The 17,210-nt window shown below is 40.8% G+C and overlaps 1 protein-coding gene across 3 annotated transcripts in view; it reads right to left on the bottom strand.

The window, feature by feature from the left end:
- Nucleotides 1-12,011, bottom strand: part of lrba (LPS responsive beige-like anchor protein) — a 333,604-nt gene extending 321,593 nt beyond the window's left edge. For all 3 annotated transcript variants that reach the window (XM_052138116.1, XM_052138115.1, XM_052138114.1), the window contains exon 1: nucleotides 11,419-12,011. In XM_052138116.1, coding sequence (XP_051994076.1) covers nucleotides 11,419-11,550 — 132 coding nt within the window. In that variant the 5' untranslated portion in view covers nucleotides 11,551-12,011. The remainder of the gene's footprint in view (nucleotides 1-11,418) is intronic.
- Between the last annotated feature and the right edge of the window lie 5,199 nt (nucleotides 12,012-17,210).

A 17,210-nucleotide genomic window follows, 5' to 3' on the forward strand; every position in this document is an offset into this window, starting at 1 on the left:
AAAGTGACTTACAGTGCACTTATTACAGGGACAATCCCCCCCGGAGCAACCTGGAGTTAAGTGCACTGCTCAAGGACACAATGGTGGTGGCTGTGGGGATCAAACCAGCAACCATCTGATTACAAGTTTACCAGTTATGTGCTTTAGACCACTACACCACCACCACTCCGTAAATTTAGTTCTTTAGAGGTGAAATCATCTCTGTACAAATGTACAAACTTAACATGTGCGCACACCAAGGTCGACGCACCTCTCCGTCCAGCGTGTAATTCTATCCATCCAACCATGGTTCGAGGTGAACGTGCTTTTGTATTATTTTACGGGCTGCAGAGTTGCGTTCACAATGAACTGCTCTGTGGAAATAAAGTGAACTGAACTCAAAGCACCTCTGAGCTGAGATGTCTGAGGTCATTTGCAGCACTCGTAGATGATACGGTTCTTGCAGAAATAAATTCAGAAGACAGAAACAAAGAAAGAGTGAGAACCTTTTACATGCACGTGTTCCACGAGACTCATTATTACGGTTCAGTATTTCTTTGTAATGTAGATCAGTGTTAGCAATGTTACTTATAACATTCTTTCTCAGCCCTGGATCTCAAACCATTTTCTGATGCCCTCCCAAAATATATATATTTAAGTATTTATATTTTAATTAACATTACTTGCATTTGAACATCACGTTTACGGGCAAATTGGCGTTATGTTTTTTTTAGACATTTCTGTTGAAGCAAAGAATTGTGGGTTGTGAGTGCCCATGAATGAAACACCTCATGCATCCTCCGAAATCCCGTGAAAGAAGGTCGCATTCGAAGGCTGCATTCGGAGTGTCCTACTCGCTTTTCTGAAACGAGACAGCCTCAATGACGTATGCGGCCGACAAATGCAACCTCTGGAGGACACAAGACAGACTTTCTTTCTTCTGCAGGACACAAATGAAGATATTTAGAAGAATATTTCAGCTCTGTAGGTTCATACAATGCAAGTAAATGGGTGCCAAAATATTGGCACTCCAAAATACACATAAGGGCATCATAAAAGTAATCCATATGATAGTGTTTAAATACATGTGTTCACACACAATATGATAGGAGTGGGTGAGAAACAGATCAATATTTAAGTAATTTTTTGTCATAAATTCTCCTCCCTGACCAATAGGGGGCGATATGCATGAAGAATGTCAGAAGAGTCTTCTGCATTACTTGTATTTTGCCTTTATGTGGATTTTGGCACCCATTCACTTGCATTGTATGGACCTACAGAGTGGAGATATTCTTCAAAAGTCTTCATTTGTGTTCTGGTGAAGAAAGAAACTCACACACATCTGGGATGACATGAGGGTGAGTAAATGATAAGGGAATTTTCATTTTTGGTTTCACAAATCCTTAAACTTAAACGTAACTTTTAAACTATAATGTTTATTTTTCTCGCTCAGTATAAATGAGTCTTACACATGAAAATATATTGCTGCCTTTGCATTTTAGGAAGAGGGGTCCCTTAGGGATCATTGTATTTGGGGATCCTTGACATCAGAAAGTTTAGCAAACACTGGTAAATATAACTGCAATGTTTACACACAAAGTTTGCAGTATTTGACTCTTGCTGTTTAAAAAAGCTCTGGCTAAAGCTTGTCAACAAACATGACGCTGTCTGAAATATAGGGCATTGCTATTGTTGTTTATTGTGCTTTTAAGTACCATTGACTGCTGACAGGTTGAGGTAGGGTTGCACGATTATGGCCAAAATCATAACTGCCTATTTTTTCCTTAGATATCGTAACTGTGATTAATAATTTAGATTATTAGTATTTACATAAAAATACTGTCGGCTATGCATCAAAACAAGCTGAGAACGGTGTTCCTGGATTGCATTAATATTTTAATAGAAAATATATATTGAATAAATTATCCTTTAGATAGTGAGCATGTCTTTAGACTAATTTAAACGCCTCTGATTTGCCTTTGCATTCATGCACACAAGGACCTAAAAGATATATGTTTGTAAATGGAAAAGTACACCTACATGGAATGATGTAATAGACACTTTTCATAATATTATTACTGCGATTATTTCTTTGATTAATTGTGCAGCCCTAGGTTGGGATGTGATAGGCCGGGGATTTTAAACATCAACTGGCCCAAACGTTTTTTGGGGGGGCATGGAGTGCCATTTTGTGGTCCGTTCTGCATAACGCGGTGGCTCATTTTAGCTTATCGCGGCCCATTCAGCCCGTTTCCCCTGATCGGCACCAAAATCGATCAGCCCACTGAAAATGCCCGGTTTGCCAGATTACCAATCCAGCCATGGCTTCATGTCAAATCATATAATGGATAGGCTATAAATGTGAGAATCATCCACATCTTTTACCATGATGATTCAGATAGATCGCTAATTACTGTTTTGTTCTGACGCGTTTCAAACGTACTGCATTTATAGCCAACATTTAGGAAGCGAAGCGATCATTTTGACAAACAACGATATAATTTAATTTTGATGCTCTGCTCAGCGTGTACCGTTAGAGGGCGCCGCGTGCTCACAGCACTGGCTGACATTATTTTAAACTGAGCTTTTTGCTTCTTGCGTTTTCAACTACACTGACATTTTTCTGATATCTGAACTCTATCTGCAGGTGTTTATGTCTACACATACAAATTGATTGATAAACTAAAATACTTTCTAGATAAACATGATTATGTCTAGATGTTGATTTCTAGTCAATGTTCTAGATGGACTTGATTTAGATACAAAATAATACCTACATTGTCTTTGAAGTATTTTGTTGATATCTTATTTTATCCTATCATTTCTGAACATCAGTGTTATTTCAAATAAATCGGATTTTAATTTATTTTACTTTTACGCTGTTGACGACTTTGTGCGTTGCAGTTTAAGTGCATTTCTGTTACACAACTTTGTTTTCTATAATGAAAAACACATAGATTTTTTTTTTAACCAGGTTCTTTTTTTGGAAAAATACCTTTAAATTACGTGGTCAAGCGTTCGTCCGGAGAGAGAGAAAGCGGTAAGGGTGCACACACCGGAGCGCTATAACGTCTAGTGCCCGTTTCTGATTGCAGTAAGCACTGGGGAGAGCGATAAATAGGGACCACGCCAGAGACGATGGAGAGAAAGTTATCAGACATAAAAAGACTGTGTTGTGTGACAGTGGCAGGGTGGAGGGCGGGGCCGTGTAGTCTTTTGTTTAATTTTAAACTCAAACAAAATACAAACACACATGACGGACATGTCCGTAAACGATCCTCTGCAGTCGACCTTTATCCCTCTCAGGAGGCTTGATTAGCCTAATACGGGACCGGGTGTGTAGGATCACTACCCGGCCCCGCCCTCTGCCCTGCCACAGTGACCTTCTGAGTATTGTGCTGAAAAGCCATTTTTAGTTTGTTTAATTAAAGTCCTACCTTTGAGTTTCCCCATTTCCTCCTTTCCCACCCATTAAACTTCTCACAACTCTGTTTTAACTCTGTCTTTTTAAAGCCTCCCTTTCTGAATAGCCCAGTCTGCTGTGATTGGTCAGCTGACCCAGTCTGCTGTGATTGGTCAACCGCTTAGAGCGTGTCGGAAATGGAACGCCCCTTACCGTAACCGAGCTTCAGCTCCCGAGGGTTCCTGAGCAGTGCATTCCTGAGCTGCTCAGGATTATGCAAATATGCCACATAGTGACGTAGCTTTGTCACGGAAGTAATGGCTGGACTGCAAACCAGGCATTTCAGACAGTTCAGGAGCAGAGTTTTCTGTTTGGTGTAGACTTTGTGTTTGTAACTTCGCAGACCTTTTACAAGCACAAACAGCTATATTACACACTAAAGTAAAGGTAAAATCCCAAAAAGCATAATAGAGCCTCTTTAAAACTGCATAATTATACACTCTGTGCCAGGACTTATAAATCCAGGCATTGTCCTTTCTGTCCACATGTATTAGCTGAGAGCTTTTAACATACAGCAGAAACATTCAATATTATTAGTTTGCAAAGCTCTGTGTGGTGAGGTTTTGTGGCCGGCAAAGCCAGAGAAGTGAAAGCTGAAACATATTTTAATAACAGAAAGTTAGCACAGAGAGAGAGAGAGAGAGAGAGAGAGACCGGATTTAATCTCTGAGAAAGGACTTTATCTTCTTTATTCCAGGAGTGTGTGCTGAGGGAGACAGGAGTATCCTCCAGCGACCCTCCGTCCTGCATGGATTGTGTGGTTTGTCTTTGCTATACGCTTTGCATAATTTAATAGTTTAATTTCACTTAAACTGACTGTTCTCAGTTCAGGACACTGTACTCATGCTCGGGTCTCAGGAGGGTATACATGAGTGTGTGTGTGTGTGTGTGTGTGTGTGTGTGTGTGTGTGTGTGTGTGTGTGTGGTGTGTTGCAAATGATGGGATAGATCTAATTTTACAGCATTTTCTGCTGGCATAGACACCCCACCTTGCAACACCTCATTTGGTTACACTGACACATGCCTCAAGTAAGAACGTCTCCATCCACGATACTCAAATACAAGGATGAAACGAAGAACAGGAATCAATGGGGTAAGATTCCCTCCATCAGTAGCATCAAAACAACAACATAACAGCTTTACATTAAAAGAAGACTCTCTTAAAGAGAGCCTGAATATCAGATCTGCACTGATCTGAGGTCAGCTCCATCAATCCGAGTTTACGCCGCTCCTCCCAGCGCCCGACATTGAGATCAAGGTGGTTTCAGTTACAAGATTCTGTGTCTATCTGGTAAGGTAACCAAATCCTGGAAGGAGTGATAAAATATTCATCAGAAAACAGAAATGGGTTTGTTGGTCTTGGAGCGAGCAAACAAACGAGACGCAGAGGGTGCAATAGTCAAATTAATCTATCCAACCCATTACAAGAGAGCAGACTGCACCACTTAGCATCATGCTTACTACCATTTTAAGGATCTTCAATCGAAGGCCAATTCACACACTAGTACTGTACGACCTTTAAACTACAACAGCAGTGCTAAAAATATCCTGCAATTGTTGTAGACACCACAAGCAGTGCAAGAAAACATTTGCCTGCATAAGGAATCACTAACCACAAGCACAGACCTGTACGGACAGGTGAGAGCAGGCCGGTCACCTGCTCTCACGGTTTCCATGGTAACAAACACAGGTAGCATGCTTGTTTGTTGAGCCCTCGCCTTGAGCTAAACACAGGTGTTGTACTACCAAACCGTCCCCGGTGTCCTGAGATACAGAGAGCGTCGCAGGCAGAACAGTATTATGATAATGCGGTTTCAATGAGCTACTACAGTGTGTTTGAAAAAGGCTCCAGAATAAGTGGGTTTTAATGAGGCCTGGAGACATCCATGCTTAATAAACCTTGTGCGGACTAACAAATGACATATTGTCTAAACAAGAGAGTGGCTCAATTTTTTCTGCTGATGGAGATTATTCAGGCAGTGACCATTGGCAGAGACCATGAGAGCGAAACAACTGCAAATGAATTGCAGAAAAAGCATGTTACTGTAAATAAGATTAACAAGTGGCTGAGGACAGAAACAGAGACACTAATAGAAAGATTCGCTCAAATGCAAAAAACTACATTGGCCACAATGCTATCAATGCACAACTCTGTCATGCTGCAGATATACATTCTTCATCCAACTTTCCTAAAGCAAGATGAGCTTCTTTAAAGTCACTTATTAAACTCCTGAAAGATTTAGTCAATCAGCACTCAATACTTTCACATGCTGGCCTTCCCTGATCCTCCTCTTGCCAAAAAAACCCTCTTAGTCCCTTCAAAACACTAAATGATTGTGCTAGTCTTTGACATAATGGTGGCTCTATCAAATCTAAAGCTGGCTTATACAGAAAATTAAACAAAACTGGCAAACCAATTTGCTTTTCACGCTCCAGTTCACAATGTAGAAGTTGAGAACTCGGTTCTACAGATGAATTGAAGACCCTAGTTTTGTTTGGTCTGGCAGAGGAACTAACATCAGGTTTTACAGGTTATGAAGTCGTTGGTTAGATTTACATTCAACAATAAACAAGGCCCAACGATAAGGATGTTTCCTGCTGGCTCTTCCAATATATTCACTGGCCCACCACAAATATTTAAACATTTCATTGTTGCATGTATATGTGCCAGGTAGAATCTATATATGTTTAATTAAATGTTACATTTACTTTACTAAAAAAATTGGTTTGCTGAAAAACAATAGCATACAAGGCAAAACATTACTGACTGATTCAACCCATTTTTACTGATGCCTCCAAAGACAACAGACTGATGTCACACTGAAATCAGAAACAGTAGGTTGACTTCTCTATAGTGATAATTGGTCTGTGCTTCCCAAAATTAGAAACACTGCTCCCAGTGATCAAAGTGCTAGGTGTTGTTGGGCATATGGGCACATGTGGTCTCCCACTCTGCTGACGCAACATGCTTCTGGACGCACCACAAGGGAAGGAGAACACAATAAGGGCTGTCCGATGGCATGGGGCCGGTGTGAGAGAGATTCGGGCCAGTTGCTAGCACTGTCACTTTCCCGATCGGGCCATTTATAGCATTAGTGCAAGCAGACAACAAGCCAGAGAGCACAAAAATGACACGGAGCAAACAAAGTCTCTAACAACGAGCGAGCACGATCAGGGGCGAAAATTTCATCAAAATTTTGGGGGGACAATAAACATAACAATCCTCAAGAGCAATTTTTGAAGGGGACACCAAGGTTTTTTTTGTTGTTGCCCCGTTTGCATTTGTATTATTTTATTTCTTATACAATTATTTTAAGAATATATCATTATATTATTTACAATGCACATATTTTAATGATATTTTAGGGGGGGACAACCCTCAAATAGGGGGGTCCTGACCCCCCCCCTGCGATTTCCGCCTATGAGCACGTTTATATTTAGCTCGCAAAGACGCGTGAGCGCTCAAGAGCGTGCAGACTCCGAGCGCACTCTCCAAGAAATGTCCTCGCTCTTTTCCAAGTGTCTTAGCAGCAGCTATTACCAATGTATAGAAAATGGGAAGCATGGGAAAAACGGCACTTAATGAATTTCGTAGCGGTATTGCACGTCTTGCGAAAATTGTATGTATCCCTGCACATTCCACATTGACAGTGCGCGAAACCCCCACGTTTCGTTTTTACATGTTGGTGAAAAGCATTAATCCACACTTTGAAACACAAGAAATCAACTGATATTTCATTCTATAGGACTGAAAACCCATGTCTCTCCGTGCATATGTCTCAGCATCACCCCTCTCCGTGCAGCGTAGACTAAAGTGCATGCACTCTCGTAAAGGCACAGAGCGCTAGTTTTATTCCTCAAGATAAAAAGTGAATTTTCTCTCATTAATCCGCCTTTAGAGATGAAGTGCAGAATGAAACGCAATAAACTTTGTTAAACCCCGGTTATACACGTGGCTGGAAATCACAAGCTGCTCAGTTTCCAAAACGCAAGTATCCACTTAATCATGTTATGTTTCAAAACTTAGACATTAATTTCAAGGGCCTGGGTAGGTCAGCAAGTAAAGTCACAAGTTTGAATCCAGGGCGTGCTGAGTGACTCCAGTCAGGTCTCCTAAGCAACCAAATTGGCCCGGTTGCTAGGGAGGGTAGAGTCACATGGGGTAGCCTCCTCGTAGTCGCTATAATGTGGTTCGCTCTCAGTGGGGCGTGTGGTGAGTTGTGCGTGGATGCCGCGGAGAATAGCGTGAAGCCTCCACACACGCTAGGTCTCCACGGTAACGCGCTCAACAAGCCACATGATTAGATGTGCGGATTGACGCTCTCAGACGCGGAGACAACTGAGATTCGTCCTCCACCACCCGGATTGAGGCGAGTCACGCCGCCACCACCACGAGGACTTAGAGCACGCATTGGGAATTGGCCGTTCCCAATTGAGGAGAAAAATCACAAAACAAAAACATTAATTTGACATGCTAATTGCATTTGATATGAAAAGAAGCAAAATCGCTATTATTATAATCAGAGCTGTTCAGCTGCAGGGTGAAGATGACTATTTAAAACACTCTTCTTCATATCATCCTCATAAAACACCTGCTACAAGTCTCATTTCTGGACCGTACAGGTATTTTTGTTTTTGTGCTTTGTGTATCAGTCAGTGTTGGTCTTGTTTGGGTTGTCTGATTTCATGTTATATCCACATTCTTAATTCACAGATTAGGCCTAATATCCACCTACTGGACATGACACGTCACAACCGATTTAGTAGCAAGTCTCCTCTCTCAGGGATTCATATGTTTAATACATTCAGACAATAATCAAATCTTTAACTCAGTGACTAAATCTACGATCCTGCCTGTGAAAACACCACACATGGCCAAAGGTTGCATGACAGCATGACTAAACGGGTGACCGAAAACCCGTCATCTGCTCCACAGAAATCTTCACTTAAAAACTCATGTGTAAATGGCAGGACGGCTGAGGTTCATATGATGTATTTATGAATTTATATCTGTAAAGCGCTTATATGGGATTACATAAGGCATAAATCATATCTTGCACATTATAAATGTGATTCAATTTTGGGGGACATTGTCTTAAAAACATATATATATATATATATTATCTTCTTTGGACAAATCTTTTAAAGCCATGATGGTAAAAACGGCGATTTGTAATTTTTGTGTTGGGGCCAGTGCAATTAAAGATCTGAAGCACTAGCCCGACCGGGCCAGTAGACAAAAACCTTAACGTTGAGCCCTGCAGATGCAAAAATGTCTGATAGTGGAATGGTCCTTGTCAGTAAGATGGCATAAGTTGTCCGATCCTAGGGTACTCTGAAACAACATGCCGAGATTGCCGACTTCCTGTGTGATCACATTGAAAACAACACAACCGTACTCATAGACAATATTCACATTTTCAACAAAACATCGTCTACTTGAGCCAATTAAAGATAACAATACCTTGGTGATAAGTTTAAATGAGCCACCACAATAATGTTCAGTACACCAAGGCATAAAAACAGATTCATAAGACCAACAGATGTAACATATATTGGCAATGCAGCAAAGGCACAATAGGCAAGTGGCCCATAACTCTCACACCCTTACCCCAGGCTTATTGTTGAGCCCTGATAAAGCCTTGATTTTAAAGCAAGGTTAGAGCAAAATAACTTTCTGTGCCCTAGACTTTGCATGTCAGGGTGTGTGTAAGCTGTATCTAATGTAACCTACAACTACAAGTGTCACTTCAACCCCTCGTACTCTCGGTTGTGTTGCCTCAGTAACAGAGCAAGGAGCACATTTGCAGAACGCCTCTTACTTCCTTATTGCACTCATTCATTCATTCTGCAATGTCATTTCACAACATGCGTCACCAGAAAGACAAGATCTCTCCCAATCAGGTTCAGCTGCAATGTGGATCATATACAGGTCCCCCCACACATGGCAACGCATAAGCAGGACTTTCAACCACTTGTGAAGGTGGGAGAAGAATTACAAAAAAAGTGAGTAATTTCAATAAAGTACTAACTGACTTCCTCGTTCCTGTGGCTGCTCAACTGAAAAGAGCTGTCATTACATCATGGAGCTCTGCTGATGTGAGCTGTGAACTTTGACTGCCAAAGTTAAACTAGTGAGACTTACATGAGACACCAAGTCTGGACTGCATTCATTTACAGCCATTCATATAGCCTTCATACACTAAGAGAAACATTTTGCAGATGCAAGAGAGGGTGAACATTAGGTCACAGTTCAAATATCAGCCCTGGTTCCTCCCACCCAGTAATCCTTCATAATGGATTAATGGATAATAGCTTCAGATAAGGACTTTCTTCAATGTCAGTAGTAGCAGGGACAATCTAAAATACCAGTGTTGTATATAAACAGGTTCCATAATCTTTAAACCCACCACCACATAACCAGAAACACGTCTGTTATCAATGCAGCAAAACTGTGACGTGATTAATGAATATCTTTTGCAACACACTGTATGAACTGATAAGTTTCGCAACTACTTCCACAAATTTGCTTTGAGACCGAATAATGGGTTTTCTTGCAGTCCTTGATATAACAAGGGTAGTTTAAAGGTTTGTGAATCACTTAAACCAATATCCTGCCTCCTCTAACCTCTTTTACGCAGTCATTTCGTAGATGCTTTCATCCAGTACATAGATCGCTCTTCCTAACTAGGAATCGAACCTACAATCAATAGGTTGCAGGTCTAAATTAGGCCACACCCCGTTACACGACTTAGGCAGCATTACTGTAATTTAAAAGCCTCTTTACACTAATAGGAGTGTAAACAGTCCTGCTTGACCCACTCTGAGCGGGATTCGAACCGGCGTGGGAGGCGGGCACACTAACAAGAAGGCTAAAGGCGACAGCCTCTAGCGTCAGGCGCTAGTGCACCACTTGAGGCAAGGGGAGTGAGGTTTACACACTACACAGCTATCTATCAGCTGGCTACCTTTACACTTACCCCCCTAAACCGCACTTCAATCTGGGTCACGGCACCACTGTAACCGGCCCTATTTGAACCGCTCTGAGTGGGATTCGTTGAAAGGTGTGGGAGGCGGGCAAACTAATGAGAAGGCGTCAAGTCGCTAGTGCGCCACTTGAGGCAAGTGTACACACTACACAGCTACCTATCAGTTGGCTACCTTTACACTTACCCCCCCTAAACCTCACTTCCATCTGGGTCACGGCACCACTGTAACAGGCCCTATTTGAACCGCTCTGAGTGGGATTCGTACCGGGGTCTATGGTGTGGGAGGCGGGCACACTAATGAGAAGGCGTCAAGTCGCTAGTGCGCCACTTGAGGCCAGGGGAGTTTGATTTACACACTAATAGAAACTCTGTCCTTGTGGTGAGGCAAGCTGTGGTTAAGCTTTTGATCAAGGCCACACTGACATATTTTTTAATCATCACGCCATACCACTATACTGGAGTGACCTATTTAATGTTAAAAAAAAGCTTTTAAATGACAATTATGCAGCCTAAATCGTGTAATGTGGTCTGGTGTGACCCAATGATTAATATGGCTAGTAGCTGTCGCCTTTAGCCTTCTCGTTAGTGTGCCCGCCTCCCATGCCAAAGACCCCGGTTCGAATCCCGCTCGGAGTGGGACAAGCAAGACCGGTTACACTATTATGAGTGTGAAGAGGCTTTTAAATTACAGTAATGCTGCCCAAATCGTGTAACGTAGTGTGGCCTAATGATTAATGATTTAAACTGGCAACCTAATGGTTGTAGGTTCGAATCCTAGTAAGGAAGAACGATCTATGTACTGGATGACGTCATCTGTGAAATAACTATATGTAAATGTATATAGAGGTTTGAAGAGCCTTGCTGTATAACTGTAACTTATAAAGCTTCATATGACATAAATGTATAAACATCCATTTGGGACAGTATTGTCTTTGTCTAGCCAGTGTCGTTATATATATATCTATTTAAAGCCTCTAATCATCTTACCAGATTGAAAACCGTCTCCACGACATCCCGATTGGAGACTTCTCCAGCCTCTAGCAGTCCCGCTAGCACCGCGAACTTCATACGGATTCCTCTAATGGGGATCCCGACGGTACTGTCACCTGCGTTCGCCATGACTCCGTCAGGTGAGAGGGTAACAGGTGGAACACCTGTTAAACCCTACCGCCGTTCAATCCGAGCTGAACCTATGGGAAAATATACTGCAAATATCGCTCTCCTCGAGTTAAGTTGACAGCTGTGTAGAACAGGTCCTGGTCTCCATTCACAGCAAGTTTATCTGTTAGTTTCTCGCGCAGTCAATAATGTAATTTAAGGTTTGGTGAGTGTTCGTCAAACAGGAAACTGCGGTGCTGCAAGAGATTCCGCGCAGGTAGACACACCGACAAGAGCAAGACGCACAAAAACTACAAAATATAAGGCAAAGCAAGGCAAGGCAAGTCCAACATCGGCTCTCAGGGGTCCCTCCAAAGAGAAGATAGTCCTCTTGGTCCCGGTGGGAACTGCTGGAGTGAAGTTTGTACGCTAACCCACTTTACAGCACCATCTCTTCCTGAATCAGCTCCTGCTCCCCTCCGTCTCCGCCATGACAGTGGAGTTGCGTGAGAGAGAGAGCGACGCATGCGCAGTGCGCGGACAGCGGAGAGAAGGGGGGCTCAGGTGTGTCGCAGGTAGAAGACCACAGTGAGAGCCCATGAGGATAAAATGACACTTAATACTGACATCTCTCATATCATGTGTGGTTTTCGATAATGCATTGCTGCGAGAATATCATGGAGACATCTGTAGGGCAGGATGATAAAGGACTAGCATGAATTAGAAATGTGGTTTGTAGATTTTATTAAATAATAAATATGTCATTATGAACGTGGATTATGTATGAAACAAACAACCTAGGTCAATTTTGTTTTGTGGGAAAATAATATATTTAACCTTTTAAAAAATGTCTGTGTCAAAGAACTCTCATAATAATATTATATATTAATATTATTTTCCACTTTTAATGAGTTAATCTTTTTAGCCAACATCAGTTCTGATTATAACTACCAAATATTAATTCATTTTCATGATTTTAACCCTTCAAATGCCCGTTTGTTTATATAATACCACTGTTGTTTTTTTATGAGAAAAAAACACAAACAAATATTTTCCATATACTAAATGCTAAGGGATTTTTTTATTTATTTATTTATTTTTGTGTTAATTATCACAGTCCGGGATATGTCAACAATTAGCAACAACATAAATTTGTATGCATTATTATTTTTTGTGCAGTGTCAGATTTAAAAAAATAAATTAAAAAAACACAGAGGACCTTAGAGGACAAAAATGTTCGTGTTAAAAAACTGCCATAAAAATATTATATATTAATATTATTTTCCACTTTCAATGACATTGATTTTTTAGCCAACATCAGTCCTGATCATAACCACCAAATATTCATTAATTTTCAGGATTTTAACCCTTTAAATGCCAGTTTGTTTATATAATGCCACTTTACACTTACCCCCTAAACCTCACTTCCATCTGGGTCACGGCACCACTGTAACCGGCCCTATTCGACCCTCTCTGAGCGGGATTCGAACCGGGGTCTCTGGTGTGGGAGGCGGGCACACTAATGAGAATGCATCATGTCGCTAGTGCGCCACTTGAGGCAAGTGTACACACTACACGGCTACCTATCAGTTGGCTACCTTTACACTTACCCCCCCAAACCTCTAAAAAACTAAAAATGTTTTTTACATACACACATGTCTCAATACACACATACAAAATACACTGACATCACACACACACACACACACACAATTTTAGCGGCATCATTTATTCAATTGTCCTGCAGTGCTCTATATTACAACAAACAGAAAAAATAGGGGAAAAGCTTGTATTTGCTCCATAGGCTAAACATGAGAAAAATGGCGCCATCTGGTGGAAAATATAAAAGTGTCAATTTAGAAGCCAGGGCTCCGGAATGAAAGTGTAAAATAATACAATTCATGAGTTTATGCTTTAATGGCACTGGGATCAAATATTGCCATTTTAATGGGTATCAATGGGGCCATTTTTGTCCTGAAGGTCCTGAGTGTGACTATTTTGTGTATTATAGATGTATTATAGGAACTGAGGTTGAAATATAAAAATGTCCCCCAAAATACACACCTTTGGTAAAATGTATGTCGTTTGCATTAACACAGCCAAAATGATCGAAAAAAAAAATGAAAAAGACAAAAATGTCCCAAAGGTCGCACAAGATTTAAAGATCCTTAATGCATCCTGAATTAAGCATTGACCGCTTGACTAAAGATAAAGAAGAGCAAGAACATGACAAAAGTGAGATAATCATGCTGGACGAACGGAGAACCTGCAGCTTTGCAGAGATGCAAACATTAAGCAGTCATGACAGAGATGCAGGTTGCCCCTTGCAGTCTTTCTTTGCCATGCAAGCATAATAAGCGGGAGCCTTGTTTCACCCACAGCATCGAAATATGAACTCAGAGGTGTGATAAACAACTGTGAAATGTTATGTGTAGGGATACACATCAAAATATCGTTATATTGCTTCATGAATTCAGTGAATGATAAGTATATGTTAACTTTATTTACCATACACAGACAGACCATTACACTGAGGTCTTATAAAGTCATTAGTATTTAGGTATTTCTTAACTTCTCTTTCTCATTATATCCACAGCATGATTCTATGGCCCCTCTGAGTCATTGCCAAGGAGTCAGCAGCACATTGACTTTGTTTACTCTATGCAGTCCCTCAGGGGCGCAGAATTATAGGCACAGGTTCTGTATTAACAAGGAACGATTTGTCTTAAACTTCCTATTGAGTTTTGGCTCTCGGAAGGTTTCAGAAGACGAATAGTGTGAATAATAAAGTTGGAAATAATAATGGTATTCAGCTACTCTGCAGTACTGTCTTTAGAAACAAATATATGAAATAAAATATATGTATATACATACACTCACCTAAAGGATTATTAGGAACACCAGTTCAATTTCTCATTAATGCACTTATCTAATCAACCAATCACATGGCAGTTGCTTCAATGCATTTAGGGGTGTGGTCCTGGTCAAGACAATCTCCTGAACTCCAAACTGAATGTCAGAATGGGAAAGAAAGGTGATTTAAGCAATTTTGAGCGTGGCATGGTTGTTGGTGCCAGACGGGCCGGTCTGAGTATTTCACAATCTGCTCAGTTACTGGGATTTTCACGCACAACCATTTCTAGGGTTTACAAAGAATGGTGTGAAAAGGAAAAACATCCAGTATGCGGCAGTCCTGTGGGCTGAAAATGCCTTGTTGATGCTAGAGGTCAGAGGAGAATGGGCCGACTGATTCAAGCTGATAGAAGAGCAACTTTGCCTGAAATAACCACTCGTTACAACCGAGGTATGCAGCAAAGCATTTGTGAAGCCACAACACGCACAACCTTGAGGCGGATGGGCTACAACAGCAGAAGACCCCACCGGTACCACTCATCTCCAATACAAATAGGAAAAAGAGGCTACAATTTGCAAGAGCTCACCAAAATTGGACAGTTGAAGACTGGAAAAATGTTGCCTGGTCTGATGAGTCTCGATTTCTGTTGAGACATTCAGATGGTCGAGTCAGAATTTGGCGTAAACAGAATGAGAACATGGATCCATCATGCCTTGTTACCACTGTGCAGGCTGGTGGTGGTGGTGTAATGGTGTGGGGGATGTTTTCTTGGCACACTTTAGGCCCCTTAGTGCCAATTGGGCATCGTTTAAATGCCACGGCCTACCTGAGCATTGTTTCTGACCATGTCCATCCCTTTATGGCCACCATGTACCCATCCTCTGATGGCTACTTCCAGCAGGATAATGCACCATGTCACAAAGCTCGAATCATTTCAAATTGGTTTCTTGAACATGACAATGAGTTCACTGTACTAAAATGGCCCCCACAGTCACCAGATCTCAACCCAATAGAGCATCTTTGGGATGTGGTGGAACGGGAGCTTCGTGCCCTGGATGTGCATCCCACAAATCTCCATCAACTGCAAGATGCTATCCTATCAATACGGGCCAACATTTCTAAAGAATGCTTTCAGCACCTTGTTGAATCAATGCCACGTAGAATTAAGGCAGTTCTGAAGGCGAAAGGGGGTCAAACACAGTATTAGTATGTGTTCCTAATAATCCTTTAGGTGTGTGTGTGTGTGTGTGTGTGTGTGTGTGTGTGTGTGTGTGTGTGTGTGTGTGTGTGTGTGTGTGTTTCTATTTTGTATTGTTGTATTTCCTGGGGGTAATGACAGCATAGTGGTGGGCAGGAGCATTGTTTTGTGACAGTATATTACAAATTAAAGGGATAGAAGAGAATTGGTGGCATAATGTTAACTACCACAAAAAATTATTCTGACCCGTCCCTCCTTTTCTTTAAAATAATAAAATCCAATCCAAGGGAAAAATCCAGGTTACGTTGAGGCACTTACAATGGAAGTGAATGGGGAATTCTGCTATTAAAGGAAGTTGTGAATTGTTTAATCTGTAAAGTTGTTATACTTTTTGCTTCAATGGTCATTTAAGCATTTTAGGTTTACAGCTATACGTTGTCATGGTAACAGTAGATGTAACTTCACACAGAAAAGGTTAAATGTTTTTATCACACTAAAATCCTGTTAATATGTCTTGTGAATATCCTTGGGAAATGGGGAACATTTTAACGTTAACCGATTGACCCCATTCACTTTTATAAGTGCAATTGTACGCAAAAGTGCACATTGTAGGTGCCTCGCGGTAACCACGATTTTTGCAGTTTTTAAAGAGAAAAGTTGAAAATATTTGTTATGGTCTTTTCAACATTGTGCCACAAATGCTGTCGATAGAGCTTAACTTTTCATATACAAAAAAAATAAAATAATTGTTTTGGTTTGGTTTTTATTGAAAAGTACAACATTTGTAGCAACATTGATTTACCTATGAATGAAAACAGAAATGTACATGTAATTAGCTATCAATACATGTTAATATAAGACAATACATACGTACATGAATTAATATGAGTGACTATTCATTGTAGAATTATACTACGGGGCCGGATGCATAAAACATAGCTTAAGACTGCATCTAACAATTAGTTTGACTAGCTAAAGATGCCATAGAAAGCCTGTTGCATAAAACAAGCTCACAGTTGTCTTTAGTAAAACAGTCTAATTTGCATTGCATTGTGGGAAAAATAAGGCACTGAACAGCTTAAAAAAAATGGCCGACAGTGGACGCTCAATACATTTTTTATTTGCTGAGAATATTTGCTTATTAGAGGACTACAGTGCTTCAAAATGTATTTTAATAAACACATTTAGTGATTTAACCCAAATAATTAAAAACACAACATTTTGTTCCCATTTTTGAAGTCAAAGTCTTCAACCAAGTCTCAACTCGCGCCCCTTTCAGCCCCCACTGGCTCAGCTGACAGTTAATTTCATTGGCAAAATGGAATTTAACAAAAGTTAGCCTGAGGTGTGCGGTCTTACATTTTGGTCTTTAATTAGACTGATCTAAGTTTTATGCAACTGACCAACATTTTAGACGACTAACTAGTAAGACTAGTCTAAAACAGTTTTATGCAACGGCCCCTGTTGTAAAGTATTCAGATGACGTCAGGCACTATGGAAAATTCATTTCTTCGACTGCATGAGCATCTTCACGCAGTAACACGAACAGATTCAGTGTGCTTTTTTGGCACATCATTTTTCCTTCTCTCCATTTTGCAGATAAAGAATAATTCAAAAGAAAAACCTCGA

The sequence above is a fragment of the Xyrauchen texanus genome, chromosome 11 (genome assembly GCF_025860055.1).
Source record: "Xyrauchen texanus isolate HMW12.3.18 chromosome 11, RBS_HiC_50CHRs, whole genome shotgun sequence".
NCBI lineage: Eukaryota > Metazoa > Chordata > Actinopteri > Cypriniformes > Catostomidae > Xyrauchen > Xyrauchen texanus.